Source organism: Nannobrachium achirus (assembly GCF_963921795.1).
Source record: "Nannobrachium achirus genome assembly, chromosome: 15".
Classification (NCBI taxonomy): Eukaryota; Metazoa; Chordata; class Actinopteri; order Myctophiformes; family Myctophidae; genus Nannobrachium; species Nannobrachium achirus.
In genome coordinates, this window is record NC_137822.1 from 6093971 (window position 1) to 6108970 (window position 15000).

At 41.3% G+C, this 15000-nt stretch overlaps 2 protein-coding genes across 2 annotated transcripts in view; both read left to right on the forward strand.

The window, feature by feature from the left end:
- LOC308299177 (N-lysine methyltransferase KMT5A-A-like) overlaps nucleotides 1-227 on the forward strand; it is a gene marked incomplete at both ends in the record, with an annotated part of 11030 nt that extends 10803 nt beyond the window's left edge. Inside the window, one exon of the mRNA XM_080742895.1 lies at nucleotides 17-227. Coding sequence (XP_080599021.1) covers nucleotides 17-227 — 211 coding nt within the window. The remainder of the gene's footprint in view (nucleotides 1-16) is intronic.
- Nucleotides 228-13630: 13403 nt separating this feature from the next.
- Nucleotides 13631-15000, forward strand: part of LOC308299179 (N-lysine methyltransferase KMT5A-A-like) — a gene marked incomplete at both ends in the record, with an annotated part of 11022 nt that continues 9652 nt past the window's right edge. The window contains one exon of the mRNA XM_080742897.1: nucleotides 13631-13717. Within this exon, the coding sequence (XP_080599023.1) occupies nucleotides 13631-13717 (87 nt within the window). The remainder of the gene's footprint in view (nucleotides 13718-15000) is intronic.

Genomic DNA, 15000 nt, shown 5'->3' on the forward strand with positions numbered 1-15000 from the left:
TTTTTTTTTTTTTTAGTGTGGATGCCACGAAAGAGACTGGCCGAATGGGCAGGCTGATAAATCACAGTAAAAATGGCAACTGCCAAACCAAGCTCCACGACATCCAGGGCATCCCCCACCTCATCCTGGTGGCGTCTCGGAACATCGCCGAGGGAGAAGAGCTGCTCTACGACTACGGTGACCGCAGCAAAGACTCTATCGCCGCTCACCCATGGCTCAAATATTGACAACTGATCTCTAAGAGAAGGGAAACGAAGGCGTGATTTATACTTCGAAAATAGCCAATATGCAAGCTCTCACTGCCTCGTGTCTGCGACCCGTTGTGAGCTTGTAGATTGGCTGTTGTAAACTGAGCATTTGTTTCTTATTAAGCTAATGTTAAAAAGAAAAAGCCTTAGCAGCAGAATATGTATCAGATGGATGTACTGGGGATTCGCGTACAAGACATTGGCGATTTAAATTAATGGAGATTTAAGGTACATCTGCTTTTGTCCGACGATATCCATAAGCTTATTTATACACTGATAATATGGAACATGCTAGGTCATTTGATTTCAGCATATTTATTTTGTATATTTTGTATAACCTTTAAAAAGCTAGCGCTATCGCAGCATGTGCGTGGTAGTAGTGGCTGTTTGGCATTTTTATACTGTTTATTCTTAACTGGTAGCCTAGTGGCACTTGGCAACAGCGGAAGGAACCACATTTATTTTTGGTTTGCAGCTTAGCACGGAAAAGGGGGTTGCCCACATGCAAATACACATGATTGACTGTTCAAAACATTTCCTCTTTTTTTTTAGATTGTTGGATTGGGGGGCATTTGTTCTCTATTTAAAATAGGATGGTGAGGAAAGCGATCACAGTACACATTACACAAGTGCGGGTGGCAGATCTACAACGTTTTGGCTTTTTTATTCCTTTTTTACACTTTTTTGTTTGTTCCCTGCGGAAAGCGATCACAGTACACATTACACAAGTGCGGGTGGTAGATCTACAACGTTTTGGCTTTTTTTATTCCTTTTTTTACACTTTTTTGTTTGTTCCCTGCACTGGTTCCTTCCCCTGCTTAGCAATAATTGCATTTATAACGAGGACTCTTCAGGTTGACGATACAAAAATGTAAATGGACAACGTTCAGTCGTTCATAAATGATGATTATGATGATGATGCAAAGTATATATGAGCCCTTTCTAAAAAGGTTCTGTCAAACTGTAATGTGCTATTGATTTTCTTTTTTTATATCATGTTTTTATAGCTGTAGTTTTCTCTCTCCCTTGGAACAAATCTTTACCTCCTACACAAAGCTGTCAAATGTCTACAACCAAATATTCCATGTAGACCATTTAACAACAGAATTGGCAACGGATAATTCATTTTTGTTTTGAGTTTTATAAGTCACCAGATTCTAAATACATTTTTAAAAGCATATTTTGTATATGTTAAGAGCTTAACTAGATTTTACAAGTTTAACTATACTATTTAACCTCTGGTACAATTAGGTGTTGAAGTTATTTGAAAATAAAGGAATTTGCTTAATGTCTATTCATTAAGACACCACTCTGTAAGGCCTTCATTATCCACTACTAATGTTCCATAACGTTCTGCCTCATAGCATAATTGCCCAAGTAATATTTTTCTGCAAATTGACATTTCTGCCTAACTCTACTCTCCTAACACTGCTGCTTTGTTGTGCCTAATTGACTATGTCCTCAGCCATCAGAATGTTTGTTTGATTCCAAAATGACTTGGGCAGAAGTTCTTTAAGGTGCCGGCTACGCAGAGCTGGATATTTCTGAAGCTAGACATTTTTTTGTGCTGTTGGCGCTTGCAGCCACACGAAGCTGGATATTTTTTAAGACATTGAAAAATATCCGATTCACTGGATCCGTGTAGACATGGAACCCGGATATCTCTGAAGACTTTACTGTGTGTGTGTGCTTGTCCCCCTAGTGGAGGTCTGGGGAATGAGATTATTTTAGACCTAGATATCTTTGTTGTGTGGATCTAGATATTTTTCTATGTGGATATCTGAAAAACCGGCATATATGACATATCCAGCTCCGTCTGGCCTAGGCCTAAGTCTTTTTTTGGCAGAAATCAAACATTCCGATGAGAACATTGCCAGTAAGGCAGGATGAATCAGCAGTGTTGGGCAGATGTAAATAAAGATGGATAAACATGACTTGGCCAAGTTAGGGAAAATGTGCTTTTTACTCATGATTGACTAGTAAATGACTTTCCTGAAAACCTTAAAAATATGACAATTATACTATGAGGCTATAATATAATTATTTATACAGGAGAAGATCCCATTGAGATCAAGATCTTAGCAGGCAGCCATGTTCAAAGGAGTGTGGCTGGTGGTTCAGGGGCAACTTCAGGCTGCCTTCAAGCAGTTAAAATCAGCTCAACTTTTCAGAGAGCAGCAGCACTACTTATCGATGTCTCTTTAAATGAACGAGTGATTGAGTTTTAACCTTGTTTTTTGTCAAAAACCAATCTGTCTTTGTGACATGTTCCACAGAAATGACCACAAATGGCCTACTTTATTATAATACTTAAACAACTGTCAACTCACATGGAGTTGGTAGAGAAGCATTTTATCCCAGCACCACTTAGTAGCTTTTTTTAGGAGGTTTATTTAACCCCCTAAAATATCACAATGCGATACTACGTTTTTCTATTTTATTTCAGATGTGTCAGTGTTAGGGATGGGACGATAAGCGATATTATCGTTTATTGTGATAAAAAGCACTCACGATAATCATGTTGTGGAGATTTAATTTATCGTGATATCGTCCTCCGTCATGGATTGATTCACCTTTTATTTGCCGAGCTGCATATCCGGTACCACTTAAACCCTCTATAATTGGTAAAAGGTACTTATAATATACGTACTTGATAGTCTTTTTTTCACTCTCTATCAAATGACTTTGCCAAAAAATAGCCGATCTACAAGCTTGATGCGACGCGTTGTGAGCTTGTAGATCGGCTATTTTTTGGCAAATGTTCCGCCACAGGATAATGGATTTAGATTATCGCGATATCGTCACAATAATCGTGATATGGAATTTTCATATCGTCCCATCCCTTCCCTTGTAGAGAGAGATGAGACTGGCACTCACAAGGAGCATGTGGTCTCTGCACTCAACTGGCTGAGCAACCAAGGCAGTGGTACCCATGTGATTCTTGAACCTCTTGTCCATTAACTTCCCCTGTTGGTGCTTTTTAGTGACTGTTGTAGCATTGACTGTAATAGGTGGAGGAATGTGGATTAAACATGTATTATGCAAAACAACTCCTCTTGTCAGTCCACTTCACTTTGGTTGTATGTATTTCTACCCAAGGGAGGTAACTGTATACATGTACAGCAGCAAGAGTAGGGTTGTTGGAATCCTTCCGGTTCCTTAACGGTTCCTTTTAACGATTGCTACAGGGTTTTCTGGTGCTACACAAAGAAAATCTGCCATTCATTTTTCCCATAGAGATTTACAAAAAGAGCACTTATTTTAAGCCTAGAATCAAGCTATCCAAGATCCTAGTGAATCATATAAATATTTTTGTAAATTTCTAAATGAATCACCCATTCTTTTAGTGGCACCAGAAAACCACGCCCACTGCTATGCCCTATAGGGCAAGGGTCTTCAACAGGGCATCCGGGACCCCTAGGCCTAGGGGGTCCTCAGAGTTACTGCAGGGGGTCCTCCAAATCTTTGTGTGATAGAAACTTTTTTATATTAACCACTTGAACCCTGGTGTCCATATTCTGAGAACTTTAGCCAAAATAGCAGATCTACAAGCTCACAACGCCTCGCAGTTTCGGCAAAGACGTTTGGTGTAGAGGGGAAAAAGTGCAGACTAAGTACAGAGTGAAATGTCAAGTTATGTATTGACGATTCAAGTGGTTAAATACGTATCTGAAAACACAAATTGACATGAATCGAAAATACACTGATGATTTTGCTGTCAAACAATGAAACTATATGGAATCTCTGAAAAGGTTGTGGGGGTCCCTGCTTCATCTCTCTCTCTCAACTAAGGGGTCCTTGGCCTGAAAACGTTGAAGACCCATGCTATAGGCCGGGGTTCCAAATGGACCCTTAGAATAGCGTTACGGGTCCATTTGGTTCCATTTGTGCACTCTCAGTTACGGTGGTCCTTGAAATTAAAACGTTTGAGAACCATGGTATTGTAATTGCATAGCAGACATGAAGTGCACATACCAGGTCCGACAGTGAGATCAAGCCTTTCCCGGAAACGGTTCCAAATGTTCCACAATTCCAGCTCCTACATGTTGGATGCGGTTCCTCCTCTGGTTCTGCATCCCAACCCTATAAGCAAGAGTAGCCCTGCCTGTAGCCCAGAAGCATAATATCTCCCTTGACCCGGGAGGATTCCCCAGGTCGGTCAGGGGGTGTTTGGTTTCCCAGACTGGCTAAAATATCGATCTTTCTGTCCGACAACAAAATATGTGTACAAAGCATATATATTGTATTGATCTACGTATCTGTAATAGGCCTAAATGTCTATTACCCTGATAGGGGAGGTCAAGGGGTTTAATGTAACATAATAGTAGCAGTTGTTTGTCTGTCTGTCTTGGTTAAAACAAACCATTTCATGTTAAAAAGATAAGGCTGTCTAGTCTATACTCTGACAGTGATCACATTGTGTTTGTTCAACGGGTCTGTCTGTTTCTCCAGCTCTTGATAAACAGCAAACGCATTATCAAGTGGGTTACCAGATTCATCCAATCAGGTGCGAGAACCCAATTATCAGCATGAGTTGTATAATGTTCCAGTTCCCTGAGACTGGGAGGTTGGGGGTTTGATTTCCCAGACTACAGAAATTGGACTCAGTGTGCCTCCCTGCTTGGAGCTCAGCATCAAGGGTTGGATTGGGGTTAAGTCCCTGCGACATACTAGCGTCATGTCCAGAGGTTGTACTTGTACACGAAGCCGCCTCACGCTACAGAAACAGAGGATAGGCTCCTGCACTGCAGACATGGCAAGGCTTACTTAGTGGTGGGAGGTGGTTGCTATTGACAAATTAAAAGCATTCCAGTCTTGGAAGTGCAGTAATAGTAGAATTATAAATTAATTCCAAGTGAATTTCAAGAAGATGTTTTGAGAATCAAGCTAAATGAATTGTCTACAAAAACTGACAAACACCTGGGAAAAATTGTTGATATTTTATTATGGAGCAGACATGTTTTAATAAAAGGCAACAAGCTGTCTTAATAAAAAAACAATCAATGCATTCCTTATACCTTTTCAATAGTAATTTAATTTAGGCTCATGAAAGATTCTTATGGACCTATAAGCCAGGTGGGGAGGGGGTAACTGTCTGAATATAGCAGGGAATTGAGGGCTTATTTGAATGAATATAATGTTGTTTTAACCAATTGTGTAGAGTACGTTAATACAATATAACTGGCACCTCTGCAGCGGTTGGAGGTGGTCTCCCTACTCTTCCATTGAGACATTTAGACCCTGGTGTCTGGTTGACAAGTACAGGGTTCCCACACATTTTTACCAATTCATTTCCAAAACTTTTCCAGAATATTTAATCCAATTTCCAGGACTATATAACAATAATTCAGCTCAATAACAGGTCGCTTACTCCTATGCGCAATGCCCAAAGACAGGTAGTGTATGCCAGTGGTTCTCAACCTTTTCAGGCCGTGACCCCCAAAATAATCATATTTTAACTGGGGACCCGGCACCCTGACGAGCACTAAGAGTTGAGGAATTTTGTATAACACTGTTCTATTCTATTGTGAAAATAGCAGATCTACATGCTCACAACGCCTCGCGAGCATGTAGATCTGCTATTTTCACAATTTCTGCCTCTAATATTTGACAATTTGTAAATTCAGAAGTATTAACAAAATCAATAACCAAAGACAATGCATAGCTATTTTATTCCAGGACCTTCCAGGACCCTTGATAAATTCCAAAACTTTTCCAGTACTGGAAAAATATTTTTCTAATTTCAAAATATTTCCAGGAATTTCATGACCGTGGGAACCCTGTAAGTAGTACAGTCTGAAGCTAATAAGCACAGTCCTGTATCTCCCCCATGGTCAGGCAGGGATTGCATGTTGGCAGGGCGGTAGAAACGTGGTCTCTCATGCACGCCTGAGACCAGGGTTGTACTGTAAGTCAGTGGTTTTCAACCTTTTTCACGTCCCAAGGTCCATTATTTATTCAGCATTTGAGTTTTGAGCCATGGACCACCATTTCATGAGATTTAGCCTCTCAGACCCAAGACTATTCCACAATTCCATGCTGTATTGATGTGGTACCATAGGAGAGATGACAGGCAAATTCTTCTACATTCTCTAATTTTGTAGACTTCTTGTAAATTTAGTGATGCAGATGTTTAACAATAATTTAACTCTTGAGATCGTAAAATGAATGAAACAGTTTCATTTTACACTCTCAAGAGTTAAAGGTCTATAAGGATCCGTTTGGTTACCAACTCTCCATCATTTAGCTGGGGACTACCTGGATCCATCTCCCTCAAGGACCACTGGTTGAAAACCCCTGCTGTAGGTCATGAAAGTAGCAGATTGCATCTATTAAAGTTCATTACATTTCCCTTTATTTTGCTTAATACACTGTAGGTTGCCATTACATTTCCATCACATTGTTCATCACCCACAAAATGGCAACATCATTTAATAAGACGTGTAGGTTTGATACAGTGTCTATGTGGTTATTTATCCTTTTATTATTATAAATGTGGCAACCTTGTTTAGCGTTGGCATTTCATTATTGACACTGAAATAATGGGACCGTCTTTCTTGGGAATTCCTATGTCCGTTGGCATTTTACATTCATCTGTCACCTCATCCGCTCGGCATAAACAACACTAAGTGTGCAGCTACTAATAAAATGCATCCCGATACACCTCAGCTATACTGCAGTGGGTGTTCAAACGTAAGTCAAAATGTCAAGGCACGCCTGACTGTATTCATGAAATAGAAGAAGAGAATTAAAGAACAGCAGCATTTTAATGTGCAAACAAGTCCAACGTGTCGACCGGCGTGTGATCTTCCTGAGGACTAGTTTGGCACATTAGAATGCAATCGGAGCAGCAGTTGTTGACTTCGACTTTTATTCTTTGACGTTCGTTTTCGTTCGTGCATTATGATTCCTTTTGAAACACCTCTATTCACATCAGTGCAGAATTCGCCTGGAGGTGCCAAACCCTTCCTAAGGACTAGAGGGGCGGATACTACTTAGCGCCAGAATCCAACGCCGGCTCCCTATTGGTTCACCGATCTGTGTGCCCGCCCCTACTCCCCATTAGCACACAGCTCAGAGCCTTGACGTCACAACAGTTGGAGTGACGCCCCCTGCACTCTGGTTGGTTGGTTGGTTGGGTGGTTGACTCCCACTTCCTATGCCAGAAATGTCAACAGCTTAGCCCAGGCTTTCCTTTTTGAGCCGAACGCGAAGGAAAATAAAATCCAGGGTACAGAGGCTTGTGCAGAATAGCCTCTCTTTTAACGTCTTATCACTCTCATCACTCTGTAAACGGTTACTTTTTATTTGAAAAACCAAATAAAACACTTAAGCCCTGTTTCATGCATTTTCTTTTTTAAATGTATTTTAAATAGAGAAAAATACCGCAAGCAGGTAAGCCAGCAGATCAGCTATTTTCACTATGTTTGAGAATTTGTGAAACAAATTTAATGTAAAGAAACATATAAATAATTTAAATTAAAATGTATGCCCAGACTGAAATTGGCCTCTGAATTGGGACGTCTGCGCAGTGCGCACACAAAGCACTGATATCGTAAACTATTCATAACTTTAGTCGCATTTATATTGCAATAATAATGTGTGCTTGTCACAAAGTCCCAAGGCACACCTGTGTGCCTCGGCACACCGTTTGGGAAACCACTGCCTTACTGGCCAGGCCATTGCGTCTCACACAAGTCTGTTCTTGTGAACACGGCAGCCAATAGTAAGTGAGAAGGCACGCGATGCCCAGTAAGCACAAAACAGCATCAATATGTAAGCATTTAAATAAACTCATAACAACCTATACCAGGGTTCCCCAATAGGCGGCCCGTGGGGGGCTACTGTCTGGCCCACACCAACCCCAGTAATAATGGTGGTATAAGAGCAGCAACAACACTAGTATATCGTCGTTGGGTGTAAATCTCATATCCAAATTTGTATGTTCTTTCGCAAATCATACAAGGCCGTCGCACAAAAGTAGTGAAAACAGCAGATCTACAAGCACACAACGCCTCGCACCGCGAGGCGTTGTGTGCTTGTAGATCGGCTGTTTTCACTAGTTTAAATCAAATTTTTAAAATGATACATTCAAAACGAACGGTTTTGGACATAAAAGATTTTCACCCGACAACGACGAAAACTGTCGCTGGAGTAGTGGGAACGCCACCGTCGCCCTCTGCAATGTTGTGGCCCTCGGCTTGGTACCCTAGACATAATTCGGCCCTTGGGGGAAAACTAATTGGGGAACCCTGACCTATACACACCCTTGCTCTTCAGTTTTAATTACAAACTCATTCCTGAAGTCAGCCTACATCTTATGACACTGTCATAATATCCAGTAGGCTTCTCAAAAGGGGCCACAACACAATCTGACAACAACTGTCATGTAACCACATTGCACAATCTTGTATATAGCGGAGCTGTTCTCATCTGATCGGATACAGCCCTCGTGCTAAAAACACATGGTAAAATGTGTAATCTATCATTTGTAGAGCTGCATCGTTTTAATTATTGGTAAATTGCTGGTGACTTGGGAAACAGGAGAAAGATCAATAGGACACAAGTGTTGTCATTTTGAAAATGAAAAAGATTACAACAAGGTTTACTTTAACCATGTAAAACGAATAAAGCATTATATTATATTGGAATTCGTTCATTGAATGTTGATTAAAAAATCTACATTTTATTATGCTGTTTGCTTATAGTCTTTAATTGCATCATAACACAAAACTGCCAAAGGATTTTTCTTTAGCAATGCATTGAGCAAAAGGTCACCGAATGCAAATTACATTTTTTATGTCCTTGAAGCAAATAACTTTGGATCGGAACGTTCTGTGCAGTTATGAAGGGGTTGGGGATGACAACATGTTTTTTGTGTCCTATGCCTTCAACGTTACCGTTGGTGTCAAATTTGTATATTTAAAAAAAATAAAAGTTAATCCAATATATTTCTTTAAAAACGTAGTTATTGCTGGACATACATTCTCATGAACCTTTTCTTCATTCTATCGTTTCCAACTGCAACTTTCCTTTTTCCATCCAACATCCATGTATACCCTCTGCGGAGTATCTCAATCAAACATGATCCTTTTAAACATACATGTGCATGCAATTCTCCTGCCTTTCCTTAGTCATATGGAGTTTGCATGTGCCCTTACTCTTTTAAGTATTCTGTTCTCTTACGTCTGACTAGGTAAACTTTTGGGACCTTTTATTCATTTATTTGTTTTACCCCCATTTTAGATGTTATGTCAATTCCCGCTCCTCTTTAAATACTGTAGTCCCTCGTCGCTGCTGACCCCTAATGGTTGGTCTTAGGACGGGTGCAGGCGCAAAGTGTCACCACTGTCTCAATGTCTCACTTTGAAGGCGTAACGCATGCAGAGGAACAAGCTATTCTTCCCAGTTCCAAGCCTCATCAAACAGCCACCCTGACCAACCTGTAGGAGTCGCTAGAGTGCAGTGACAGAGATGGCCCTGCCCACCCGGCTTCCCTCACAAACAAACACAGCCAGTTGTGTTTGTATGGATGCTTGGCCAAGCCGGATGCGTCATGCACTGGAGCAGTGATTCTAAACCTTTAGAAGTTTCAAGAAGCTCCAGTTTGGGATACATCAGAGCCACATGACCCGGGGACATCTGAGAGTGTGCGAATGGAACCAAATGTGGTTCCATTTGTCTACTCTTGGAGTTACAGACCTGTAAGGGCCCGTTTGGTTCCTATTTATTATCAATAATTTAGCTGGGGACCTCCCTGAAACCCCCTCATCGACCGCTGCGGGTCCCTGGACCCCACTTTTGAGAACCACTGCACTGGAGGCTTCGAAGCCCTAGTCTTACCAAGTCCGGGCAGGAACTTTACCCCTGGTTCCCCCACCCGAGTGCCCCCGTAATTTCCTTTCCTAAACTGGAGTGTCAACTCAACGTGCTACAGTGTGCTCAGGCTGTGCTTGTCGTTCTGTCAGTCCGTTCCTTTTCGAAGCAGGCAATGTTTCAAGTTGCACTATGAGTCCCTATAGGTGGATTGATGTGCAGTGGGGGGGGGGGGGGGGGGCGGTGGCTACTCACAGGTTTGACCACAAGAACGCCATTTAAGTGACGGACGTAAAGTGTTAAAGGTTTGGCATGTTTTTTTGGAGAAAACCTTGTCAAGTGCTTGTCCAGCGACTACTACTACATGTGCTGCAAAGCTTCCTGGGCCTGTTCCGTGTACACGTCCTCTTTTCCCGCCCACGCGCCAAAACTGCTGTCGTCAAACGGCGACCCCCGCTGGCTGTTCCTCTGCTTGTCCCGCGAGAAGAAACTAAACCTGGAGTGGAGAGGAGAGAGAGGACACATTCTTTACTTAAAGGAGTGGAGAGGAGAGAGAGGACACATTCTTTACTTAAAGGAGTAGTTCACCACTTTTCAACCTGTCTTCATATAATAGGTCCTCACTAATGTTCATAATAAAATAGCACAATTTGTTTCTATTCAGTCTGGGTCTCATAGGAGAGCTGTCAAATCCTTCCTACCGGTGACATCATCGTTTGACAAAAAATAATTAAATAATATTTTTGAAAAAAAAAAAAAAAAAGATTTTTATTATCACGAGAACAATGGCTTCCACTTTAACATTGCAACTTTTCCAGGAATAGAAAGCCTGCAGTTTCTATTAGCTTGCATTTCCCATTGATGATGTCACCGGTAGGAAGAATTTGACCCACCCACAGCTCTCCTATGAGACCCAAACTGAGTAGAAAAAAATTGTGATATTTTATCATGAACATTAGTGAGGACCTATTATATGAAGATAGGTTGAAAAGTGGTGGAGTGCCCCTTTAAGTATCAATACTGCAATGTAGATATGTACTCTGTTACAAGTACAAGTCTGGAATTCAAAATGTACCAAAAGTAAGTAAGTACAAAATGTTTGAAAATAGCCGATCTACGAGCTCACAACGTGTCGCGACGTGTTGTGAGCTTGTAGATTGGCTATTTTCAAACAGCCTTGGTATAAAATAGGACTAAAGTGGTTTACAGTATGTATGTTTTATAATATTATAATGTATATCTGCAAAATAACTAGTAACTAAAGTTTCCAAATAAATGTAGTGGAGTAAAAGTACAATATTTATTTGGATCCGAGATGTAGTGGAGTAGAAGTAAAAGTATTGAAAATGGAAATACTCAAGTACAAATAACTAAAAAGTGTACTTAAGTGCAGTACTTGAATAAATGTACCGAGCTATTTTACACCACTGGGACATACTGTATCGATGCCATCACGCATAAACCTTTATATCCATATTTGAACTTTCTTTTTTATAAATAAATGTCCTACTTGGTCATACTACAGCGTCACACAAAAGCATCACAAGTAGCAGATCCACAAGCTTGAAAGATTGAGCTTGTGGATCTGCTACTTTTGCTATTATTTGAATAGAGCATCGCAGCGGAAGTGGTTTCCTGGTGCCACTTAATATTCCCCATTCATTTTCCCCATAGACCTTTACACAAATATTTATAACAATTATGTTAAGCCTCGAACCAAGCCATCCAGGATGGCAATGAATCATGACCATACAACCTTTGATCCTATGTGACTGAAAACATATTTTAATATTACATTATTTGATATACTACATTTAATAAATACCCTTTGTTTAGCGATTTTCAAAATGTTCTTTTCATAGAAACAAAGGTTGTATGGTCATGATTCATTGCCATCCTGGATGGCTTGGTTCTAGGCTTAACATAATTGTTATAAATATCTTTGTAAAAGTCTATGGCAAAAATGAAACCACTTCCGCTGCGATGCTCTATATGAATGCTGCAAAGCAACAGTTTTGGACGTACTGTATGAGGTTTCCAGACGAAAGAGTCGATATGCTTAATTCATTTGTAAAGCCGTGTCATGCGGATGGTGTCCCGCACCGGAAATATCCCATCTTGTAGATCGGCTATTTTTGGTGAGCGACACAGTATGGCACAAGTATGAATTTGGTTTTAGTGCTTTAGTATCTGGCAATCAATTAAGGCACATGTGATTGACGAATGAAACATTTTAAAACGATTATGTGAAATTAATGTCATTAATCATAGACAAAATAAAATTACAATTTCAGCCCATATTAGCATGTAATTCATCCTATGTTAACAGATAAATGCAGTGGGGGGGAAAACAGCATGAGTAGAATCCATCTACTCTACCCATGCATCTACTTTCATCTCTAAAAAAAACACGTTTCTACTTCTCCGATTTTGCAGCACAGACGAAAATGATGAAAATTAGTTCATTCTGGTCAGTGAGGGAACAACAGAAGACACGTGACAGGAAGGAGCTACTGCTACATGTCTCTATTCTGACTGGCTGATTCTACTGATCTTCCCACTGATTGGACAGCGATTCAGAGAGCCCCACAAATCAGCCAATCAGAATACTACATACTGTAGGACTCAAACGGTCAACACATGCAGGGGGGAGTGACAGATGTTAGCTAACCAGGGATCATCGCCATGCTGCCTTGTGGCGGACATTTTTGACAAAATTCTATTTTTGCCATGTACGTAAAGAATGTGTACACAAATGCATAAAGAGCTAGCCCTAAATGACCATTTGGTTCCATGTGTACACTCTCAGAGTTATGGGGGTCCTTCAAAGTAAAACATTTGAGGACCGCTGTCCTAGTGAATGTTCCATGTTCCATTAGTGTCAGTTAATCAGAGTCATACTGTACATCAGGGTTCTCCAATAGGCGGCCCACGGGCCATTTGCGGCCCGCGGGGGGCTACTGTCTGGCCCACACCAACCCCTGTAATAATGGTGGTATAAGAGCAGCAACAACACTAGTATATCGTCGTTGTTGTGTGGAAATCTTGTATCTCCAAATTTGTACGTTCTTTCGCAAATCATACAAGGCCGTCGCACAAAAGTAGTGAAAACAGCAGATCTACAAGCACACAACGCCTCGCACCGCGAGGCGTTGTGTGCATGTAGCTCGGCTGTTTTCACTAGTTTAAATAATTTTTAAAATGATAAATGCAAAACGAACGGTTTTGGACATACAAGATTTTCACCCGATAACGAAGATATCTGAACTGTCACTGAAGTAGCGGGAACACCCCCGTCGCCCTGCAATGTTGTGGCCCTCGGCTTGGTACCCTAGACATAATTCGGCCCTTGGGGAAAACTAATTGGGGAACCCTGCTGTACATAGAAAACCAGGAGACTGACATTCAGTAATTGGGTCTTATGATCAAAATAACATTATAATGGTGTGTAAAAACGAAATCTAGAATTTGCCACGGAGGAGGACAAGTCTTGCCACGGACACATTTGTCCGCGTACGGACATATCGACGACCCCGGTAAGCTAACAAGTGACACGAGCCAAACCGATGGGGGATCATACAAAAGAGAGGCGGCTGATTGGCTGTAATGTGGGGTCATCTGGAATCAAACCAGCCGCCACCATCGGCATGATGGTAGTGAAGATCCTGTTACACACACACACACACACACACACACGTATGGACACAAACATACGTACACACAGGGACAGACATGTAGAAAGGGGACCACAATCAACCACAATTGAACAAGGAAGTTCATACACACAACTGTAACAGAAAAGGAATCAGAGTCGTGCCGTGGTATGAGCGCTGATTTATATGTCGTTGTGTGACGGGTGTCACGTGACGGAAGCAGCCGAGCTTGAAGGTTGTCCGTTTCTGAAACGCGACCTCGGCGGCACGACAAATTATTGAATGCTTTAACTAGTGAAAAATAGCAGATATACAAGCTCACAGCGCGGCACCGAGTGCCGCGCTGCGAGCTTGTAGATCTGCTATTTTTGGAAAAAAGTCGTGAAAATGTGTGCAAATCTTTGAATATATGTATTTTCAAAGCGAATGGTTGTAACTCAAAGTTTGCTCCTGGGTGGTCCCTGGAACTAGATATTTTGAGATGCGGGTCCGTGGCCATCATTTTGGGGGTCCTTCACATGAAAAGGTTTGAGCACCACTGACATAGTAGTCTCTCAAGAGAACAGACTAACTGAGCTCCAGTTAAGTGAAAAGGACCTTTTCTTTGACGATGGCTGGCCAGATTGCTGACAAAGAAACATAGGTTTTTCAAAAAACCTTAGAAGGATTCAAAAGACACTTATAGAATCGGGTCAAAATTGAAATTTTCACGATTTTTCAAAAATAGCAGATCTACAAGCTGTGAGCTTGTATATCTGCTATTTTTTTTCTTCTCTGAGGTGGTACTTGGTGTAAAAGGGTTGAGAACCACTGGCTTAGTTAATTTAGAATATTCTAACTAAATACAATCTTTGTGACAAAACATTACAGCATTATTTTCATGCCTCTCACCCTCAGTCTGGTTCTGCCTGTTCCTCACGCTGCTTCTGTTTGAAGTTCATGACACCATGGTGCATCACCTCCTCTCCTCTCCTCTCCTCACGAGGCACGTTGACCCACGTCTTGTGTCCAAATGTACACAGCGTCGTCTCATGTTGTCCCAAGTTGTTTAAAGAGCAATTGAACAGAGCAATGTGACATCTATATACATCCCTTGACATAGTTTGAAGCAACACTCAACTCATGCGTCTGCTCCCTATGGTCTGCTCCTAGGTAAACAGAGAAGGAGAGAGAACACTTCCTTGTCAGGTGATTGGGGAGAGCCAACCGGCTGCCAGGAGAATGTATCCCATGGGCTGGGGGGCCATGGCTGGCTTGATTGGTTACGTGGTTTGGGTTTTCTA